Genomic DNA, 23,906 nt, shown 5'->3' with positions numbered 1-23,906 from the left:
GACACAGCCTTTACGGCATTAGTTCTGGCTTTTGTTCACACAGTGCTCATTCTGGGACTGAACCCGGCAATGTTACAAGGTCCCCGACCCGGGATCAATCCTGGGATGTGTTTGCGTTCACACAGAAGGTGACCCGGCAATGTTCCGGCAATTTTCTGGGTCCAACGTGCAGTGTGAAAGGGGCTTTAAACTGCATTCAATTCACTACAACAATTTACATGAGAGTGACTTTATGCACATTTTACACAAACATTCGTTCTGTTGGTGTTTTTTGAATGAGGTCAATAGAGCAGGACTGCACTCATACCTTAAATTCCATAACGTCCACAAAGGTGAAGTAATATAGAGCTAAATTCTTCAGTATTTCTGACTTTTCTTTTTGTAGTTGTGCTAGCTGTTGCTGTAAAATAAAAATAAAAAACAAGTGAGAAAATTAAACTGTCACATAAAATTAAGTCACATATCTGTGATATCTGACTAGGAAACTTATCAGCAGGGTTCACATTAGATCGTCTGAACTGAAAAATCCACACAAATCTCAGCCTGCTGGATTTAGTCTCAGAGCAGGGTTTAATAATAAAGATGTGAGAGAGTTTCAAGACAGTTATGCATTGTAACTTATGTTCACAGGCATGTATCTATTTTAAGTCTTGCAAACTTCAACATTTAGATTTTGTTGATGCACTTTACACTGCTACTGTGATTTGTGTCAATTAAGGTGATTCTACTGTGATGAGAATTTGTCGAAACTCAAAGACAGCATTTCTCAGAATTTATTATTCACAGTCCAACTAGTGAATGAACCCTGCATCAAGTCCTGACATGTACAGGCCTTTACCCTTTGTTTGTCTTTATGGTATTTGCAACTCTAGAGCAAAAATGCATTACCGCTGCACCTGGGAAGATACTCAAAATAACAGTATTCTGACCTAATTTCAGACATGCATGTCTATAGTATATGATGTCCAGTTAATACATTATATTTTAGTGATGTTTGGATAATATTACATATTAGTTAAAAAAAAGTCTCAAAAATGAAAAACTACATGATTTGAAGGCTTTTGTCATTTCAGCAATTTTTGCCAGAATGAAGGGCAGTGCAAATGCGCTCTAGAATCAAGTTAGTGACAGAATCCTTAGTATCTATCAGGATTTCCAGAAAACAAGGTTAGAGCTAAAAGAGTTAATGACACACTTCAGATACCCATAAATCCCAATATCAGAGAAACCACGTTTAAGACAGAAGACACAAATTCCATCAAACCACACCATCCCCACCCTGCATTCTTTTACTGGAAATATATCCACATCCTATCCTAATGAAGGATATAATTCCACTAGATTATGAGGTTACATGTAAAATGAGGTAGAGATAATATTATGAAAAACAGCAGAGAGGGAGATGAAACTGTAATAAATGCAAAGACCTGGTACTGTAAGAGTCAATCTTAAAGCAAACAAACAAACGTTCAGTTCACATTTCACTCCTAAATCAAAACAAACAAACAAACAAACATACATAATACCTTTCTACAATGGAAATGAGAAATTAGCTTTTATTTAAATTTCCATATTCCCATAATTTAATGTTACTTTTACAATTAATTGTTACTTTATGTTAGGTTTACTACAATAATAATAAACATCAATAATTCAATGATTTTCTTTTTATAAATCTGCATCAATTAAAGCCAGTAACACAAATAATATAATTTAAACAACTTAGCATTGTTTTTTCTTTTTCACACAATATCACTACATTACAGTCATAATTGTCATTAAATTATATTCTTTCACAAAACCAAGAAACCTGTACATCAAAGTAACACTTGGCATAGTTTGATGTTAAAAAAAAGTTTCCTTATCTCCATCTCCGCTCTTTTCAGATTAAAGTGTGTTTGGGGCACAACTTTGTGATGCTGTGCACAACAGGCTAAATATCATTTCAAACTTATTTTGAACAGACTGGATAAATATATTGAGGAAAGCATGTAACCATGCAGTAACAGACTTAAAGGGTAAGTTTACCAAAAAATGAAAAGTAGTTATTTACTCACCCTCAAGCCATCCTAGGTGTATATGACTTTCTTCTTTCAGAAAAATCCAATGGGAGTTACATAAAAAAATGTCCTAGCACTTCTAAGCTCTATCATTTCAGTTGGGTGGGTGTTTCTGTTCAACAGTCCAAAACACGTTAAATAAAGCATGTGCATCCGCAATAAAACGTGCTTTACACGGCTCTGGGGGGTGAATAAAGGCCTCCTGTAGCAAATCCATGCATTTTTGTAAGAAAAATATCCATATTTCAAACATAATAAACACTTTTCTATCACTTCCGGTATCTATCATATGCGGAAGGCGTTCCAGCGGATGACGTAGGATGTCGGTGTTGCGTGATTAGTGACGAATGCGGAGAGAGAACAAAACAAAATGCTGGTCATGGGTTAGAAGTACAAACCGAGGATTTGTATAGAAAAATGTTGGAGGATTTCAATATAAACCAAGAGGAGATTGGATTTCCTTTGCTAAAGTAAGGAAACCTTGCTTCTTTTGCCTCTTTAAACAAACTTGCAAGACTAACGTATCTCAGAGGTGCACATACGTCATGCATCATCCACCAGAATGCTTCCGCATTCAACAGTCAGCAGAAGTGAGAAAAAGTGTTTATTATGTTTGAATTATGGATATTTTTGGCCTTCTACAGGAGACTTTTATTAAAACCCCGGAGCCATATGAGGCACGTTTTATTATGGATGTGCATGCTTTATATTTAACATATTTTGGACTGTTAAAAAGAAACAAAAGCCCACTACAATGACAAAGCCTAAAATAGCCAAGACAATTTTTAATAGAATTCTGATTGGGATTTGTCTGAAAGAAGAAAGTCATATACACCTAGGATGGCTCAAGGGTAAGTAAACACAGACAAATGTTCATTTTTGGGTGAACTAACCCTTTAAAGGAAGCTCAGAACACATCCCAAACAGTATCACAGCTACTCCAAATAAATAAAATTGATTGCTATTATAATTTAAGAGTGATTTATAGGGCCCATCTGAGATTCCTTTTGTCCATGTAGGTTACTGAAATACCGACATATATATGTGAGTATAGGGCTGGGCGATATATCGAATATTAGCGATAACATCGGAATAATTTTGACGACGATGTACAATTTGAATATATCGGGAATATCGAATATTTCAAATTCAAGCATACTTTCCCAAAAGAACGCGCCGAATGGCCAAAAAAGGAACCTGTAACTGCTGACTGCTCTACGCCCCTCTACTACGAGAGCTTTAATTATAGCGGTTGCCAGATAACAAAAGTTAAAATCTCCGAATCAGAGCTCCACTGTTACAAGGATACATTTTCTGCCCGATGTTTGCTTATTTTAAACAATCTGGCAACCATGCGCACGTGCTCACTCCTCATTGCGGAAGAGCCGCCGACGATAATCTGAAAACACTAACAAGCTGGAATTGAGCGATTTAATGAAAGCGTCGTTCAGCCGGTCTGTGTTCTGTCATGAGATCTCAACTGTATTGTTTGCATTTGTGATCGCAAAATAAATGCACTTACTCGACCGCTGATGTTTGAATAGAGAAACATAGGCTATGGCCATTTGGAATTACTATTGGGGAATTTCACAGATATGTTTACCAGTTTCCATAATATGCAAAAGTCTTTGGTATTCATTTATATATATTTATATATAAGAGCTATGTGCTTCAGCAACTAGCTCCCCATCTAAGAGGGTTTTTAGTGTCAGTAGGACCATAGTTTCATGCCACAGAGCTTCTCTTAAAACCACAGACAGTTGACAGACTTGTGTTCTTAGCTTAAAAACTTGTTAAATTTTTTTAAATAAAATACTTATCCCAGTTGCATAGTTTAAATTGTGAATTGCGTGCACTAAAAAGTTGACAGAATGCACTTTCTGTAACTGTTACTTAATTTGCACTGCTTCAGTTACATATAGGCCTACATGTATTCATTTAATAAAAAGCATTAAGTGATCTCTTGGTCTAGATTTTTTAACTGCTTAAATTAGCTGTTTAATCTAAATAGTTTTTTTTTTTTTAATGGGCAAAAGAAAATCATGTTTTATTTTTTATTATTTAAATGCAAGTGCAAACATATCGAGATATATATCGAATATCGTAAAAATTTTGACAATATCGAGATATCATTTTTTTTTGTATATCGCCCAGCCGTATGTGAGTACAGCTGAAATGTTAAACTACATATACATAAGAGCCAGAACTAAATAAAGCAAATGGGACTTCACATGGAGTCTAAACTTACCAAAAGAATAATCCAGAAAATAGCCATGTTAAGCATGCAAAAAATGCAAAAAAAAAAAAAAAAGAGAAACAAAAAAAGGAAATATAAATCAACTCTAAAAGGCAACTGAAACAGTTAAACATGACACAGCTCCACATCATTGCGAGAAGCACTTAAACATCTTTAACACAAAGTAGAAGGCAAAGCTGCATCTGCAATATACAACACTTCAAACGGACATGGTGGTTGGTTGTAAAGTAACACAAAACACACACTTGAGATATGGAATGAATACGAAAATCATATTTTATAGCACACATAACAACAAAATGTTTGGTTAATTTGTTATGAGACCATCCCATTAAATAAATTAAGGTACATCCAAGATGCCATGATGCTGATGATTTTCCAGCCCCCCCCCAAAAAAAAACACATTTGTGGCTTATGAACAAAAACTCGGGTTATATGTCATCTTTACCCCTTTTCCTCCAAAAAGGTGCTCACTGACATTCCAGAGTTTGCTCTTGGATTTAGGACCGGCACAAATATCCATTTACTTGAAGGCCGAATGATATCGGTTTTTATTATACCAAATGCTTTTGATGTAGCATCAAAATTGATGTAAACCTAAAACATATTTATTTGCACTCAATTCACATATGACTTTTGTAAATTAAATGTTATTTATGAACAAATGGAGAAAAAAAGTAGTGTCAGTCAACTGATCAAGAAACATCAATCGGCTGCTTCCAATGTACGAAACAGGAGTGGTCTAGTCTTGAAGAATTGTGTCAGAATAGGTACTGACACTGGCACTATGATTCTTGTCATAGGAAAAGGGGTACCGGAGACTAGTGTTGTCAAAAGACCCGGTACTTCAGTACCAAGTCGGTACTAAAAAAATGTAAATGTGACGGTACCAGGTTTCTTTAAGTAACGGTAGTACAGAGGTCCCGTTCAAACCCGGTTCAGCGCTATGATTTCCGCAAAGCAGAAAACGAGGACGGAATCTCAAAATCCAGTCATGAAAATGAAACTTACATTTTAATATGGACAGTCACGCTTTACTGATAGCGCTGTTTCTCACACATGCAAAGAGAGAGAGAGAGCGATAGTCCTACCACGCTGAATCGACACGCTATATGTAAACTATTCTTTGTTGTCTTCTCCTGTCAAAATAATGGAGTTCATTCAGCAAATCAGTTTGACCGAACGCAGACAACGTGATTAATATTCATGAACCAAGCAGCTCATCAATTCATAGTGCATTGTATATACATTAGTGTGATAGTAGAATTAGTAGTAGTATTATCTTTTAATAATAATTAATATGCTCTATTACTATTTTTTTTACAGAAACCCTCAATGACCAAAAATATCTTAAGCATCACCACCAGTCTTAAGTTCAGTTAAAATGACAAATATGCATTAATTAGGCCTAAAAGTTAATTATTACATAAAGGCATTGTGCTAGAAATATTACTATTATTTAGTAAAATGTATGTGATACTGCTACTACTGTTGAAAAAAATCTTTTTTAAAGAAATAAATCACAAATTTTTTTCCATGTTTTAATTTTAATAGCAAATCCCCTTTATTTACCAAAAATAAAATGTTTACATTTCATAAATTAAAAGACAAATTAAATTTGGGTGAAACTTGTTTACTGTTTTTCATAATTATATAACTTGTAGAAAAACTTTAAACACAATTGTAAATAAGTATAAAGAATGGCATTGGTTTTATTTTTAGTGCTAAAAAGTTATTTTTTTTTAATTAGCATATTTTAGTGTTTTGCTTTGGTACCGAAATTGGTACCGAGAACCGTGGATTTTCACTGGTATCGGTACCGAATACTGAAATTTTGGTATCGTGACAACACTACCAGAGACAAATAACTAGGGGGTAAGTGTACTTTCCCCATAGCAGGACAATTTATTTGAGGTGTGCACAGAGACCACAGACTGTAATAGCAGGAATGCATGAGAAAAACCAGTGTGAAGTGTGAAACTATGACATGCCTACATTCCTAAAGCAACATGGGCTGGATTTATGTTCCTAATGACATTTCTTAATCTGATAAACACTAGTGAAGAAAAGGTGACTGCATCTTTTTTCTGGGTTATATGGATTTATCAAAATAAAAAAATTATTCCACATTAAGCATACATCCTATTTGTGATGTTGTGGACAAGTTAAGCGTGGCCAAAAGTTCCTGGAAAGCCCGCCAGACCTGGGAAAGGCCCTTTTTATGAGGACATTGTGTTTTTACAATGATCTCAAACTAAACCTCCATTTTCCATATTTGCCGACCATAAGCAGTGATGTTTGAATCACTCGCTGATGGTTGAGGAATGAGCACCATGGTAACCAATGAACAGCATGCTAAACATGCTTCCGAGATGTTCAGGGTTGTGGCAATGGCAACAAAGCGTTACAGAAGGGACTGGGCTTGGTGACTGTGGTTTTGAAAGGGGTATGATGCTTATCAAATGGGAGACTAAAACTGCTGAAACACAGAAAACAGATTATTGAGCACTTGTTTCACTAATACAACAACTGTCACACAACACCACATCCACTTAATATCAGCACAGGAGATGTGTAAAAAGCTGTATATTTGCTAAAGATCTAAAGTTATCAATTAGGGTAGTCATTCTCAAACGGGGACGGGGCCCACTGCGGAGTCTCATCAAACTTAATATTACACATTAAAATAACATAGCTCTTATCTAAATAGAATTCTTAAAATAAACCATATTTATTTTTATTTTCTTTTAATTATTTCTGAACATACAGATTTTTAATAGAGGTCTTAGCTTTTGGAATCTTAAAATTAATTGTGACAAATTTCTCTAATATATTAAATTAATGAACCACTATTATTTAAATGCATCAATCTTTTTTTTTTTTAAACAAGCAGCTTTTTCATATATACAGTGGAAATACTTCCAAAAAAAAAAAGGGGTTGAGAACCACTGATATAGAGAAACTATTCTCCAAGTTTGCTGTTATACAAACTCTAACATTGGATACAGTTAATTTTACTATATGTACTATGTGTATATGTACTAATATTAAACTGATCAAAATCATCAGCAACTCTGAGAATAGTGCATAACATCTGATATGATCCGGGTCACGGCACCAAATTTGAAGAGGGGCGTATTATCTTGTGCATTGATGAGTATTCTTAACATTTTGATTGATCTGATATAATAACAGAAAACAGAGGGAAAAAACACCTTCTACTGTCTGCTGAAAAACTGGGAGGATCCTTGGTAAACATGGTAAACCTAATTTGGAAAACCTAAACATGGAAAACCTAATTTACTGATGCACCACTGAAAGCAGGAGAAAACATGCAAATCTTTCTTTTAACACATATGTTGACTGATTAAAGGTGCTGTAAGAGGTTTTAAAATAAAAAAAATAAAAAACAAATTCACTTGCAGCATCTTTAATACATCAAACATCAATTAGAATTATAATCTAATACATGAGTGAACCATTATTAAAGCATCAATATCACAACATTCACTCAGAGTCATTGAAACATACTTGATTCATGAAATGAAACTTACGTTGTTGTTGCGAGTCTCGACGGCTGGGAATTTTCTAACGATGAATTTCACGGCTGATTCCAGGTTTTTGTCAATCAGGTAAGAAGGCTTTGCCTTGGGATCTCCACAGGCCTACAACGAACAGGGAAAAACATCATTGCTAAATGTGCAACAGCTCAGACACGACCACTGTGAACGTGCAGAAAACTGACAGATATTCCACTGATCATGAAACAAAGATTCAAACTGTTTGAGACAGATCAGAGAAGATGAAAAGTGAGGTAAAGTGGAGGGATTTGATCAGTTAGAAAATGCAGTGAAAGAAACAAAAAATAAAATAAAATAAAAAAGAACCAGAATGTTGAGACTGAAAATAGAGACTGAAAGTGAAAGGACATATAGAATAGAAAGTAGGAATGGGAATCAAAAGGAATTTAATGATTCAATTGTTATCATGGTTTTTAGAACCCTTTAGGAAGCACAAAATAATTGATTCAAACTTTATTGTACAATATACCAAATATACTTATAACACAAATACATTTTATTATATAAAAGAGAAGACACATTTTTGACTCATTTGATCAAAAACAATTTGTTAAAAAGAGAAATTTGTTTAGGAATCAAACTACAGCCAGTATGTATGATGAAACAAAAATATTGATTTTTTTTATTTATTATTTAAATCCTAGTATTTTGTTGGGCACAGTGTCTATTCACAATCAATTAAGAACGTAAACACAAGTAATTTAGTACATTGTTTTGGGGTTTTGTTTTAAAAATTTTAAAGTTCTGGATTCCCAACCCTAATGAAAGGACAGATAAAAAGGGAAGAAGAGGAAAAGAGAACACAGAATTGAAAATGCTCTTCAAACAGACAAGGTGCTGCGTGAGAAGTTGGAGAGCAGTTAGTGGAACACAGACAGCAGTGTATGATCAGAAACAGTCCTGGAAAGAGAGAGAGCCACAGAGAGATGGTGGGTTTGCTGGACAGTGTGTCTGATTGGCTGGCTGTTCTGTAAGAGGTGAGCATCTTACAGAGTGAAGGAGCTGTAACGCGTCAGTGGACGTGCAGCTGAGGCAGGGCAGTGTGTATGGTCACATGACATGTTACATGATGCTTTACATGCACCTATGACTAACATAGCATCGAACCTCAAGAACATTCCAGTGTGCACGGCAACACACAGAGGCTATAGGTGCTGTAAGACAATGTGTTTTTAACGAAGCCCATTAGGTCGTTCCCAAAAAAAAAAAAAAGACACTGCATGCCTAGCAAACTGACACTCAGACCCTGGAAATAATGCAAACCGGCAATCAGCTCAGGGTAACAGAACGAAACCCATTAACATTAAATTACATTAGCTCCACTGTGCCTACTGATAATTTAACACAGCCAATCACAGTGAAGTGAGTAAATAAACCCATAGAGAATCTACACTTTGCCTCAAAAATGACTGGTTATGTTCTTTATGGTACTGACATTCAACTGGTGCTTTGCAGTTAAAATAAAAGTTTGTTAAAATAAGGAGGATGGTAAAAATAAAACAAACAAATAAAGGGGAAAACAATGGGGGAAAAAAAATAAGCCTCGTGAATTAATATTACCCCAACAAATGTAAGCAAAGGTTAATAGTTACATATATTTGGCTGGGCGATAGTAGTGAATTGGCTGATATTAGTGATTTATTTATTTATTTTTCTTTAGTCGTCAAATAGATAACACTAGATATCAGCAAATTTGAGACATTTTATGAACATGTATTTATATTGTACATTATTATGCTTAAGGGATTTTAGGCATCAAAATATTATAATGTGCAGTAAAAAAACAGGGATAAATATTAATTGATCTGACATTGACAAAACTATTGATCTTTGTTTTTAGTATAGTTTATAATTTTTAAATTTGTATTTTACTAATTGTAAAAAAAAAAACATTTTGAATACACAAAGTAACAATGACTGTCGAAATAATCTCCTAAAAAAAATCATAAGCTATTTCAGAAGACATATACATAAATTAACAATCTGCCAAAATGCAGATAAAACTTTGAGATGTATAATTGAGGAAATGTTTAAATGATATCACCCAGCACTCAGCACTCAACATCTGCAAGAGTGGCATAAGTTTAAGACTGAAAACAACAATCAAAACAAAACTCCCTTCGCTAAAGAAACAGAAATAAATCAAAGATTAAACAGAAGAGTCCTGCAGGTGTTACAGTTTGGGAAGGGCCTTTTTTGTGAGTTGCGTACAGAAAGATCATGGGACATGAAACTGGTAGGAGAGCGGGGGAAAAGGGGGGCTGAGATTTTAGGAAGGTGAAAAGCTGTGCAAACCTTCCAAACTTGTCCTTGCTGGGGAAGCATTGTAACAGAAAGAGAAAAAAATTACACATAAACACAGGTTCCAACGTCTACCATGCATGTTCACTTCAAAACAAATTAGCTTTGGGAACTAATTGGAAGTCGTTCCGGTTAGTGTGTTGGTTCGAGTCCTAAGGAGGGACGCAAAGAGGTCAGTTTGGTCACACAGTGCATTGAGAGGCAGTCGTTCCCAGAGCTAACATTGACACCATGCAGAATTCACTCCTCCGGGGGCAGGAACACTGTGGGCTGAGTTCAGAATTCACGTCCATGTTCAAGAAAAGACCAGGAAGTTGGTGATTAGTCAAAGAAATTAATCCATGCAAGTAAAAGGGAACCAAACATGTTCACAAAATGACTGAAATTAGATCGGAACTTAAAGAATGACGAACAGAAACAAACTGCAAGAATAGAGCGAGCAAACAAACAAAACAGACAAACAAACAAACAAAAATGTCATTATTATCTGCTTCCAATGCATCAAAGCATCTCATGCACAGAAAAAGACCAAAGGGCCAATTACAGTGAACCGTCATTGAGCGCAAACTGAATCTATAGTTTATAAACTTTGGCTATCAGTGCAATTTCAATCTGAAGTAATTGCAGGTAAGAATACTAGATGATACAAGTAGTGCACTAAATGTGCTCATTCATTTGAATTTAGTTTAACTGTTACTCCTAGAGGTGTAGCTCTCGAAAGAATAATTCATTTTTCCTATGTGCTGGATTTTCTTTACACACTTTCAGAAAAAAAAAGGTACAAAAGTTGTCATTGGGGCGGTACCTTTTCAAAAGGCATGACACACGTTCAGAATGAATAAACTAATGAATAAACTCCTGATTAACATGGAGGATAAAAGCAGCTCTTTTTTTTTTTTACACCAACAATATACTATAGGCGTACAACTTACAGAACTCAATGTGCTGTTGTGGTAGGCCAGTTTCAAATCGCATATCTTGCACACTGCCTTTGTCTTGTCCCTACTCAATATAAAGTGCTGCCATGCAGCTGAGGTCTTCTGCATTTTTGTCTTCTCTTCCAGATGAACGGATTCATCACGTTCACTCATGGGTGATTCATAAGACGCTTTTCCACCATCTGGTCGAACGGTTCTCTTTGCTTAACCATTCCATTCAGTGCCGATCTGGGCCAGTCACACGGATACAGTTTCATTTTCATCTGTGGCACTAACGGAGCTCTTTGGCATACAATACAAATGCATCAGTCCTTGCCTTGGTAACAAAAGTGTAGTATAAACAGCGATATGGACAATGATCAGATATTTCTGTTTTTGGGACTCATTTTTATCTGATATTTATATTTACTGATAATAACAAAAAAAAATAAAAAATAAAGACAACTCTTGACTTGAAAAATAAAATAAACAGAAGGCGACGACGGGTATAATATCAATAAGAGCAAACGTTTTCTGAAGACTTTTTTTTTTTAATATATATATATATATTTAACATAGCGTAGCTGGCATAGCATTTACTTGGCTGTTTGGAGAAACTGGTAGCCGGGCAACAGAGTGGCAAAGTCACGCCCAATTACAACCCACCGAACAAATAATCGAATATTCTGATCCAGCCTGAGTGGAAGCTGCTCACTTAAAGGGATAGTTCACCCAAAAATTAAATTTCTGTCATCACTTACTTACTTCCATACTATAAAAGTCAATGGTGTCAACTGTTTGGTTACCAACATTCTTCAAAATACCTTCTTTTGTGTTTAACAGCTGAAAGAAAATCATACAGGTATGTATGTAAATGGTGAGGTGAGTAAATGATGCCAGAATCTTCTGATATTGTGATCTTGTAGACTATATTACTCCAACACCTTTGCTTTACATCATTACCAACAGTCATATACTGTAGAGTCAACATGGTTCAAATGACGGAGGTGCGACCATGTTACTAGAATTTTGGGAAACAGTCAAGACTAGCTAGTCAGTTTTTTAACAGTGCATCACACTGTGGCAGTTTATCAGCAAATTCCATCATTGTACAGGAAACTCATCCCAGAATGGTTCCAGGTTTGGGCACTGGCTTTGGCACCAGCATTCTTTTGGTGAAAAAGGGGTCTCTTAGGATTTCATGTTGAGCTAAACACACTGTGAGATAAGAATGCACTTCCTGAGGTTATATCCATGGAAAGATTCTGCTGTGACATGGTTTTGCTTCCAACTAAAACTAAGTTATGCTAAATTCAATAAGCATTTACCACAACTCATGTTTAAAACTAAGTCAGTGTAGACGGTTATCAGTCTATGCTTAAATTGCACAAGCAAGATGAGAAATGAATATGTCTATTTAAGTTATAGCCTAAACCTATATGAAAAACAAAGATTCTAATTCTATTGGCTTAGATATTAAATATTACAAAGCAAAAATAGCAAAAAAAAAAAAAGTAATTTCTAAGGATGCACCAAAATAAAAATTCTTAGCCGAAGTCGAAAAAAATGAAACACTGGGCCAAAGGCTGAATACCTTTGTTATATATATATATTTTAGACCCCGTTCTTGAATCAAACAATGTATTTTTCACCGTAAAAATAAATGCAGCCTTGCTGAGCAGAAAAGACTTCTTTTAAAACATTAGAAAATATTATAGATCCCAGTCTGAACACTGTGTAAATGTGAAAATACATGTATTAATATAGCTGTTGTAATTAATAAATATATATATTTTTTTACACAACAACAGTAAAATTGCAATAATGCCATTTATTTATGTTGGAGTTATTGTTTTTCTCAGCTTTTATTTTGGCAGAAACCCACAGGACTACCTCAGTAAACTTTTGTTGACAAATGATTCTCATTAAGAATCTGGAAAGACGTTTGTTGCATGAATCACATTGTCACATGCCTTGTAAAAAATCATAAAAATGTTACTGAGCAGCTGACGAGTAACACTGTTTCAGCACAGATTTTCCTCGCGCTTTGGACTTTGAACCCTGGCGCATGCAGCGCAGTTTGACATGCAATTCATGATTTTATTAGAAAAACATTACATTGTGCAGTTTATTTAATTGTTTAAGGGCATTTCGTGATTTCAATTATCATACAGTAACCACCAAAATCGAAGACATGTGATGCAGTACTAAACAGTCTCTCGCTGTCGGGTCTTGTAATAATTTTTGCGTCTTTCTCGGACAGCTTTAAATGTTTCCACACTGCCATCATGTTTGCTGCATTAGCGCGCACCTCTATTTGATCACGTCACGTCATTGTTCGTTACAAATTATTCAGTATTTTTGCTTATTAACACTGAAAGAGTTTTTTTTTTTCTTGCTATTTACAGCCGAAAGATTTTGGTTGCCGAACATTCGGTGCATCCCTAGTCATGTCATGAATTCAGAATCAAATAAACATCTATGAACATAATTTTAACTCCCTCTCTGTATCCAACACATTGTAACATGAGCAGCACTCAATGCAATGCCTGCCAGTTGCTAGGCAACAGGACTACCAAATGCATGTATCCCAATTTCTAGTCCTGTGGAAAAGCCATCCCTCAACTAAATTTGACAGAAATAATACAATATGAAATAATGAGATTAATAAAAAAATAATTGGAAATAAAGTCTACTCTCCCTTGTTGTATTCTGAATGGATATGGTGTATGGGAATACAGAAGAACAACAGAATATGACTAATATTAGGCTGACCCCCGATGACTTTGAATGAGTGAGGTCAGACATACACAAGTGACATCAGTGGGCATGGAGAGACAGGCGGCACTCCAGAGACCTTCATGCTCTCTAAACGGCATCACACACACTGATGAATTCACATCACATATCTGAGTGAGTTCAAGGCCAGAGGGAGGAAAAAAAGCTAACAGCGCTGATCTTCCACTAGCCCACTTTCTGCTGTTATCTGGACTCGTGGTCGACCGATTAATCGGCCCCGATAGTTGATTGCTGGAACTATACTACACTATGGTGCATATTTTCATATCATGTGAAAAATGTGAATACACAAAATTTCAGAGGGGAAAAAAACATTTCACATGAGGCTATTTTAAGAAAAAAAATTTAACAAATTAAGTTGATTTTATGCATTTAAATAATTACGCTTGCTTAAACACAGAATTAGATAACAATAAAACATATAGTGAAGAAAAAAATAAAACATTTCATAGGGCCCTAAACATGTAATATTTGGCATATTTGTTTTTACAGTAGTTTTTGGGGGGTTATTTTTCCTGTAAAGATAGAGATATATATCGTATATCGAGATATAGCAAAATATATCGAGATATATTTTTTGCTCCATATCGCCCAGCCCTATATGATAACAAACTGTTTAATTCATTAAAGAACACTCTATCCTAACCCAAGCCAATTGATGGTTGTATGATTGCTATATTAACATATTAATATAACATAACCGATTTCATATTTTTACCATACCATAATTAAAAGCTTGTGAATAGTCACATAGTTATTTACTTCAGAAAAATCAACATAACAGAATAACTAATTTTTTTATATAGCCTATGGGCAGTAAATGTTTATGGTTATCAACCAGTGGAATATAACATTTTATTCCTTCAACAAATGACAAATCATTTTAATGCAACTAGCTCGTAATCATGACTTAATACATGGGAAACAGGAAGTTTCTCATTCAGCATTGCGGAGTTCATCGTTTTGTTAACTTTGTGGTTTATTATTTTGAGTCGTTTGGGACGCGGTGACACAGAAGACCCTCTCACAACATATTGCTTTATAGATCTATAGCATTTGCCGCTCAGAAATGTTCGCTTAATCATGCTGAGCAATAGTTCCCTGCTCCGCTGCGGTTAGCGCTCACACTGGATGCGTACTGCACCGTAATTAAACTGAACCGCCCTCTGTCCCACCTCTTCCAACCAACCGCGTCCGGGCACAGCACGGCGCGATCACAGTCAACAGAACCAGACTTTGGGGGTCAGATGCGCTCGGGCACAGTTCACATCCTTAGAAAGTCGCACAGCCTAAACGATATATCAAATAATCGAATATCCGAAAATCGTGACCCATCCCTAGTCAAACACTCAAACCGGCCCATCTATTTACCATCTATATGCATTAGACTATATCCAACTAGACACATTAATGTATTTGTTAGCTAGCAAAGTGTCAGTTTTAAAGCTGTTATGCGAGAAATTGATACATTCACGCAGCCGAAAGAAATCCTACCACGCCAAAGAGCGCCATTCACACAGTTTTACATTAAATTAAATTAAATCTGCCTCAAATCGTTGTTAATGTATATAATGAATTTACTTCTCCCTAGGCTGTAAAACTGTATATAGTGCTTTTTTCAGTGAAACATTTGTCTTTCTGTGGCTCTAATAAAGCATGTTTTATTATAATATAGATTTTTCTTTTCAGACTCTTTCAGTTTGCTCTGTTTTTTTATATGACTTCAAATTCATATATCCCACTTTGTTCATACTTGAAGTAAGCTTTTGCTCATTTGGTGCTTAAACTGTTTCAGACCACCGCTTGAATTGAATGGGATGCGTACAGTCAATACCTGCGAATTTTCCTAGATGCAACGCTACGCTTTTGCATTACTAACATCAAGATTAATGAAAGCTGTAGGAGTGTGTTAATTTGAACAATTACTGACACATTTTTACATTTTAAAGTTTCTTCTGTTAACATTAGTTAATGAACTATGAACTAACTTTAATGATTAATATGTAACTAATATTAATATTTTAAAGTATTTACAAATTAAAGGTTCAGTAAATTTTTTTAACGGTAAAGCTTTCTTTAAGTATCCTTTTTAAAAACTATCGGCTGATTAATCAGTATTGGCCAGTGTGGTCCAACCTAGCTATCGGTAAAACCCACTCGAGATTTTAATCCACTCGTCGACCTCTAATCTGGACTGCTTCCATTACTGCTAGCCTCAATGCTAAGCCTTTCTCAAAAACCGTAGAAACTGGCTTTATAAGCAATCGGAAAGAAAAAAATTATTTGAGCATACGGACTAGAACCGAAAGGCTTTAATTTGTGTGTGATGTTTGCATGATTCAAGATATTTCACTCCTCTGACTGCTAGGGGAACCTTATGAAAATACGTTCAGCTCACATTTCAAAACAACATTCAGAGGATAAAAAAAAAAAAACTAAATAAATAAATACCATAATTACTTTGTGACAATGAAGCACTTTCCAGCCAAATTCACATTTGTGCACTTAAAAAAAAAAAAAAAGTAAAGAAAAAAAAAAAAACATAAAAATAGGGCACAATGTACATATTAATATGAGGGATTTTTTTTACGTGTTTTATCTGTATTTTAAATGTTGCACATTGTATTGCGTTTTATTGTTTTATATGGTTAACAAAAATGTTTTTTTTTCAGATGATCAGAATTAGTTTGTTTGATTATCAGACATTGAATTCATCAAAAAAAATTTTTTTGCATTTTTAACAAGATTTTTTAGCTGTGAATATTATGTAAAATAAGCACTTAAATAATTTAAATAATTGAATTTGTTTAATGTGGACAGACGAATCACTTGATATATAATCTAGTTTTGACACAGTTTTACACAAATACTGTAATACAATTTAAAATTATATTTATACTGTAATTGTGTGTGTGTGTATATATATATATATATATATATATATATATATATATATATATATAAATATTAGAAATTAAAAACATAATAAAAAGAAATTAAATATATATTAGAAATTTTTTTATATATATATTTACAAAAACTTTCAGGGGGAAAATCTGCTTAATTGCCATGAAAATAATGTCACAATATAAAACATTTAAGCAACATTTCTTTTTATTTTGTATTAAAATATGACCCAGACATATTGGTGTTTCTGTGATATTGACCCAAATATGTTTAATATCCCATAATGCCTCAATCTTAAATCATAGCCCAATGATTTCTTATTACAACTCAAACAATTACACTTACTCTTCACTATCAAAAGGAATTGATGAAATAGCAACACTGCAGGACACAACAGTGTCAAACCATCAGCAGTTGTGCTTTTATAGTCCTACACATCTGACATCTGTCAGACATACCCTGGACTTCAGGTATGACGGCTGAAGGAGTGCAAGGGCTTAGTGTGCCGTTTTTAACACACCCATTGACATATCAAACAGAAAGATTTGATTTATCCAGCACTGTCATGCCACTACCAACTAACCACAATCAGATCTTTGTAAAAACTCACGCTTTCAGAGCTGAGATGTCTGGATTGGATTATCCTCCTTTGTAGATGGGTCATTATAAATGCTTTAGGGTCCTAGTCTGGACACACAATATTCACAGGACTTCTCAATCATGGCTTTGTGCATTGAATAGACAGTGCCAGTAACGTTACATAGATGTACAACATGGCATCTTGCTTTATGATCGCAGGGGATGTAAAACTAAGACATGACCCATCCTCAACTCACCATTAAAATAATCATTATTTACATGGATCAGATCGACTCGTTTCGGCTGAAGCCTGTACTAAATCTCATTCAAAATGAGCCAGTAATGCAGAATACAGCGTAAACATTGATTTATGGCTGTGTCCCGCGTACACACGCACGCAATCAGGGCCTGGCCTCATCAACCTCTTGTGTGCGCTTACTGCAACCGTCCGAAACACACATGCAAGAAGCTCTTGTTCTCACCTTCTTGATGTTGTAGATGCGCGTGAGCATCCCGACGCCGCGGTCGTTGAGGATCGTCAGTTTCTCCGCCAGCTTCTGCTGGCTCGGCTGCAGCGCGCCCCGAGACATGGCTCAAACGTCCGTTAAAATGAGCTAAGTCACAACACAACGGATTCCTCGTGTAGTGTTAAAGGTAAAGGTGCCAGAACGAGTAGGTTTTTAGTGTTAAAATCCGCCCATATTACGGGCTTGAGGCGCGTCGTCGGGGACGAGTGTTTTTTTTTCTAGGTGTTGCCCTGACGGCCAGAACGAGGCTGCTTCCGGCAACGACGTCATTACGTCATGTGACCAGAGCCCTCTGCAGGACCTCCGCCCCCCTCGTGCTGTTGAGAAGATGCGCTTGTTGAGTGTAGCTAAATTACTAAATATAATTCACCATTAAACCATAAAAAATGGTATTTGTAGTGCTTGCTTAATGTCTGAGTCTAGTCTTTTTTTGTAGAAGTCTTTCTTTCTTTCTTGAAATAAATTAATGTTTTTATTCAGCAAGGAAGTGTGACAGTAAAGAATTTAATAGTTTGACAAGATTTCTATATTAAATAAATGCTGTTTAACTTTATTCATCAAATAATAATTAAAAAAACTGTTTCCAACATTGATAAATCAGCATATTAGAATGTTTTACATCTCAGAAATAAATTATATTTTATAGTTTATTATTATAGAAAACTATTATTTTAAATGGTAATAATATTTTACAATATTACTTTTTTTTGTTTAGATAAAGAAATCGAGATGATTTATGCTAAATAGATGAATAGCTGAAGATTAGCAAATGCTGTCACGAGCAATGAAAGAAATTATGCTGATCAAAATCGTGTAAATGCAACGTCAACAACACAAATATAATGTTTTTATGAAAGTGTAATTTACTAAATATAATTTAGAAACCATTAAAAATGGCATTTGTAGTGCTTGCTCAATATCTAAGTCTATTATTTTTTGTAGAAATAATAAATTAATATTTTTATTCAGCAAGGATGTGTGACAGTAAAGACTTAGAGTTTGACAAGATTTCTATATTAAATAAAGCTTTAACTTTAAGTTTTTTTTTTACACTTATTCGAATGGGGCTCCACCAAAGACTGATATTATTTTAAACATGTTCACATATGCAGTTATATTTCTCTCCTTTGGGTGTCACTACTGTTTTGGTCTTCCCCAGATAATTATGCTGAGGTGCGCTGATGAATCTTCTCAGTTTTCAGGTAGTATATCGAGGTCACAGAAATGTAGATGGGCATTAGTCCACTAGTTAGGGAGCAACGAGCAACTTAAATTCGGTCCTTTACATTTCTTCTTGGACATCTCCATCGCAAATGTGATGCAGTCGCTCGCACAAGAAATAAAATCCTTCTCCAAAGCTAATTTGCGGAAACAATGCACCAGAGTAACGACTTTGAGCGGCAGGCGGATCATTGAGACATGGAAAGGCTCCACTGTACATGTGGTGGAGGAAACAGTACAGCCTGAAACTGGATGCGGATATATTCAGGATAATAACTGGGACCTTCAAGTTGGATATATTCAACCGTATCTATTACTCGGTGAGTAGTTGATCTTGTCATTTGACACTAAAAAAGTACAAAAGTAGTCCAAGTGTAATAAACTCTCGGAATGGGATGTTTGATCATTTGGAATAGACATTTCTATCTAAATCTGTATAAAATGTTTTTAAAAAATATTTATATTTTACCATTTTACAAGGATTTTATGTGCCTTGCGCTGCTTTATTTAACTTTATTTTTAATATGTCTTTTTTACATTCCCTCATTGCATAGTTGTTTCTTATATTTTATATTTGATCTAGATTTTTAGGCTCTACTGTTAATGTATCTGTATGCACCAGGGGTCTTAAGAGTAACGCAATTTCGATTCTCTGTATGTATGTACTATACATGTGGAAGAATTGACAACAAAGCAGACTTGACTTGACTTGACAAATCATTTTATCTATCATTTTTGTTGTATATTGAATATTTAATGTATGCATTAAGTAAAATGTATGTTTATCTAATTGTATCTAAAGTTAGAATTATAAATAAAAATAAAATACAAATGGTATAAAACACTATTATAAATTATTTTATGTACATTTTCATATATTGTATTGATACATTTGTATTTTTAAAGACTTGTGTAATTTAATAAGGAATTTTAAAGTTATTATAATTTGCTATTATTGTTATCTTGGAGTTGTGTGGTATATGTTATATGTGTGTGATGTCGATTGATGGCTGTAGTATTAAAGTCTAAGACAAATTTCCAAAAAATGGGATAATAAAGTCTATTCTATTCTATTCTATTCTATTCTATTCTATTCTATTCTATTGTAATAATAATTCATTTTAATTATCTTTATTTCAAAGGGTCACAAGATGCCGCTCATGACTTTGGCACTTTGAGGAAATATAAGGTGAGTTTGTTATTATAGTATTTTTTAAAAAATAACTTTGTTTTAAGACTTATAATGTGTTTCCATTGATTTCAGGTCACACATATATTAAATGTTGCGTATGGTGTGGAAAATGCCTTTCCTGACCTGTTCATCTATAAAACACTGAGCATACTGGATCTACCTGACACTAATATCACATCATATATCGAGGAGTGTGCACAATTTATCGACCAGGCTAAAGCTGAGGTAACATTTGCCTTTTGTTTCATGGCATATTCATGATTACATCACATTAATATCATGTGATTTCCAAGAATGTTTTTGCACAAATCTTGCATTTTTGCATAGTGTAACACCAGTGTACGGAGGTGCATTCTCTCTGTGTAATTTCCTGCGTGTTGGGCATTAGCGCCTGGCCTATGTGATACTCCACGGACGCCCAGTGACTAATTCCATTCATTATTCTAGGTAACGGTGTGGCATGCTGAATAATGGATGCTTGAGTTTTCACAATGCATTATTTAGCGTGTTGTAGAAAGATCATATCACTAACGGGCCATTGTTTGTCATACAACCTATTTACTAAATAGTGTCGCCAGTCACCCTTAACCTGACACTGCCTCATGATTCAAATTCACTAAGGTTTATGATTACAATGGCTGCTGGAAATAAGTTTCCATTCCTCTGTGAAACAAATATAGTGTGCCTCCTGTCACCTAATTTACTATGTCGTCTATGATGCAAAGGGAAACAGCAGCTCAGTTAATGAAATAATGTTCTTATCCAACTAGGCTGAAAGTGGTTCTCTTACCCGTAACTTGCAATTTTGTTATTCCTTGCAATTAGCATAGGATTAATTACATGTTTAATAATGGAGTATGTAATGATGTGAAATTAAATGCCTCCATAGAGGGATTCCAGTAGCTTCTGGAAACGATTTATTTTCTTGCTGTTTGTCTGAACAATTAGTTTTTCTCTTTAGAAAGGAGTTGTACTTGTCCACTGCAATTCTGGAGTTTCACGTTCTGCTTCGGTCGTCATTGGATATCTGATGTTGAAGGAAAATCAGCCATTTGGGGACACGTTTGCGCTGGTGAAATCAGCTCGTCCGTCCTCATGTCCAAATCCAGGTTTCATGGAACAGCTGAAAAACTTCAGACCACATGGTTCTACACAAGAAAATGGTTTGGGTCATGATTGAACATTATTCTACAGATTCTGTCATTATTTCCCCACCTAATACCTTTTTAAAGCTTTTTTTAGTTGATCTCAAATGGTGATATTTATAGAGAATGTCCAAGCTGCTCTTTTCCTTACAGTAAAAGTGAATGGGGACCATGGCTGTAAGATTTTTGAGGAATGTTTGAGGTGGTTTATTCCATACACTTAGCTTAAAATTCACAAAAAAAGTAATATGGTTTTGGAATGATATGAAGGTGGTAAATAAAGACAGAATTTTACTTTTTTTTAATGAACTGTCCTTTTAAAGCCACCAGTGCTTCCATCATAGTTTCATATATGGCTTTGAATTAACACTTTCAAATTGTCTTAAAGGTGCTAATATAGAAAAAAATAAAAATAAAACATGAATGCCTTCAGTTGGATTTTGAATTGAACTGGCTTCACAGGATGTTGAACTGGAATTTGAATTGGAATGACAGGAAGATGAATTTATTGAATTGCAGTACAAAGAAATTCACTGTCAAAGATGAATTGAATTGGTTCCCATTCTCAGCCTATTACATTTTATTTGTAATTTATTTGTTCAGTTCAATTACAGTTCTCATCCTGTGTGCTACTTCAATTTCATTTTGGGAATTTACATACAGTACAAAAGTCATTCACATCCAGACACTAATTTTAGACACTCATTTCATAATAAATTAAATCTTCAAATAAATCTTGAAGTGTATCATGCAGTTATTTTCCCATTCTGTTTTGACCGACAGGCATTTAGAATCAACTTTCCAGACAGTGACATCTTGTGGTCAACACTCACATTTAGCCTTTACATTTTTCTGGAAAAATGATATGATCAAATTAATTTATTATTAGCATTATTATTATTATTTTATATATACTGGTTTCTTACACTAAGTAACTTTGATAGCAGCTCATTTTGTCCTCACTTAACATCATTCCTTAGCATCTGGGATGTTAAGCTATAATTGTGCAATAAACGTAAATATCAACCAAAAGAGAGGAACTAGTTTAATAAGTATTTCTGTGACATCAAATCTTAGTTCATTTTCTTATGTAATTTTGTAATTTTAATTACATATTTTGATGGTTTTTGTCCATAGATTGCATAGTAATGTAATGATTTTTTTTAGATTCTTGTTTAATCCTGTTTTTCATTGTTGTGGTTTGTTTTTCTGATGTTAGAAAATTGTCATTTAATGCTTATGAGGATGTTTGACATGAAAATGACATGTATTTTATTTTTAGAACTACTGGGATTAGCTTTGTGTAGATCAAGCCTTGAGTTTAAAGTATGGATGTGTGAAATTGATTGTATTGAATAAAATGTGCATATATACAAATAAATGGCTACTTTGGATGCTTTTAACTAGATCAAATTAAATTGGTTCAGTCTATAAACATACACTGGCCCCATAAATAACATGCTACCTTATTTCCATACCATATTTTTCTAAATGGATCCCTCACATCCAAGTTGCCCCATCTTTGAATTTTTTTCCATCTGGCCGGCGCTTCAGAGTCACAAATACCAGGACAGTCAGGCACAAGAACAGATCCTTCCCCAGACAGTCTACCTCATAAACAGTTAAATGCTCTCCACTTATGTAATAAAAATGTGCAATAACCATATATTTATTTGTTACCCTTCCATCCTAGTACATCCCTGCATCTTACTCAATTCTAGTGGATTATCATCTAGCACAACTGTTTATACAATTTATTTATTTGCAAATTATAATTTTATTATTATTATTATTATTTTGTCTGTGTGTTGTTGTCTCTGTATACTGAAGCTTATGCCAATAAAACAAATTCCTTGTATGCGCAAGCATACTTGGCAATAAAGCTCTTTCTGATTCTGATCCTTAAAAATGTTAACAATATTGAATGTAAAAATATTTGGATTTGATCCATAAAGTAGCCTACTTAAAGTAAGATTTATTGCATGCATTTTTTAAACATTTATAGTGTCAAGCCAAAGACGACAGTGGCAAGGAACCAAAACTGCATCAGTGACGAGAAAAAACCTCAGCCAGGCAACAGTTCTTCTCTGGCCAGAAGAAACCATCATGGCAGGGTTTAATTCCAGGCAACACAGGTCAGACACAGAGAAAAAGGATAAAGAGACAAAACACTTCGTCACACTCTAAATAAATCTGCTCAACAATTATGGAAGCATATGGGTAGCATTATTCAATTTGGGATGTAATATTCAAAATGACAATGCAATATGTAAAATGACAATGCATTTCTGTATTTACATTTACATTTTCCAATACCATTTGTGCAACGTTTGGTGCAAAATGAAAATGAAAATTAAATTACATAATTTTCATTTGCCATTTCATACACCAGTTTTAATATGTAAAATGAATACTAATTG

The 23,906-nt window shown here is 34.5% G+C and overlaps 2 protein-coding genes across 6 annotated transcripts in view; one reads left to right on the top strand and one right to left on the bottom strand.

The window, feature by feature from the left end:
- The window catches only part of LOC132153160 (nck-associated protein 1), a 51,023-nt gene extending 32,807 nt beyond the window's left edge, over positions 1-18,216 (bottom strand). Inside the window, exons 1-4 of one of the 5 annotated variants that reach the window (XM_059562467.1) lie at positions 17,884-18,216; positions 10,194-10,211; positions 7,872-7,982; positions 308-400 (exon numbers count right to left, since the gene is read on the bottom strand). In XM_059562467.1, the coding sequence (XP_059418450.1) occupies positions 308-400; positions 7,872-7,982; positions 10,194-10,211; positions 17,884-17,991 (330 nt within the window). In that variant the 5' untranslated portion in view covers positions 17,992-18,216. The remainder of the gene's footprint in view (positions 1-307; positions 401-7,871; positions 7,983-10,193; positions 10,212-17,883) is intronic. The other 4 variants (XM_059562466.1, XM_059562468.1, XM_059562469.1 and 1 more) reach the window with 4 other exon arrangements.
- A 908-nt stretch (positions 18,217-19,124) lies between these two features.
- Positions 19,125-21,540, top strand: LOC132152520 (dual specificity protein phosphatase 19-like). The gene is made up of 4 exons (XM_059561279.1): positions 19,125-19,469; positions 20,292-20,338; positions 20,414-20,566; positions 21,303-21,540. Exons 1-4 carry the CDS (start codon positions 19,247-19,249, stop codon positions 21,519-21,521), a joined length of 642 nt encoding a protein of 213 aa, XP_059417262.1. The 5' UTR covers positions 19,125-19,246; the 3' UTR covers positions 21,522-21,540.
- The last annotated feature ends 2,366 nt before the right edge of the window (positions 21,541-23,906 follow it).

This window comes from Carassius carassius, chromosome 11 (assembly GCF_963082965.1).
Source record: "Carassius carassius chromosome 11, fCarCar2.1, whole genome shotgun sequence".
NCBI lineage: Eukaryota > Metazoa > Chordata > Actinopteri > Cypriniformes > Cyprinidae > Carassius > Carassius carassius.
Note: the sequence above shows the minus strand (reverse complement) of the source record. Positions and strands in the feature narration are given on the sequence as shown.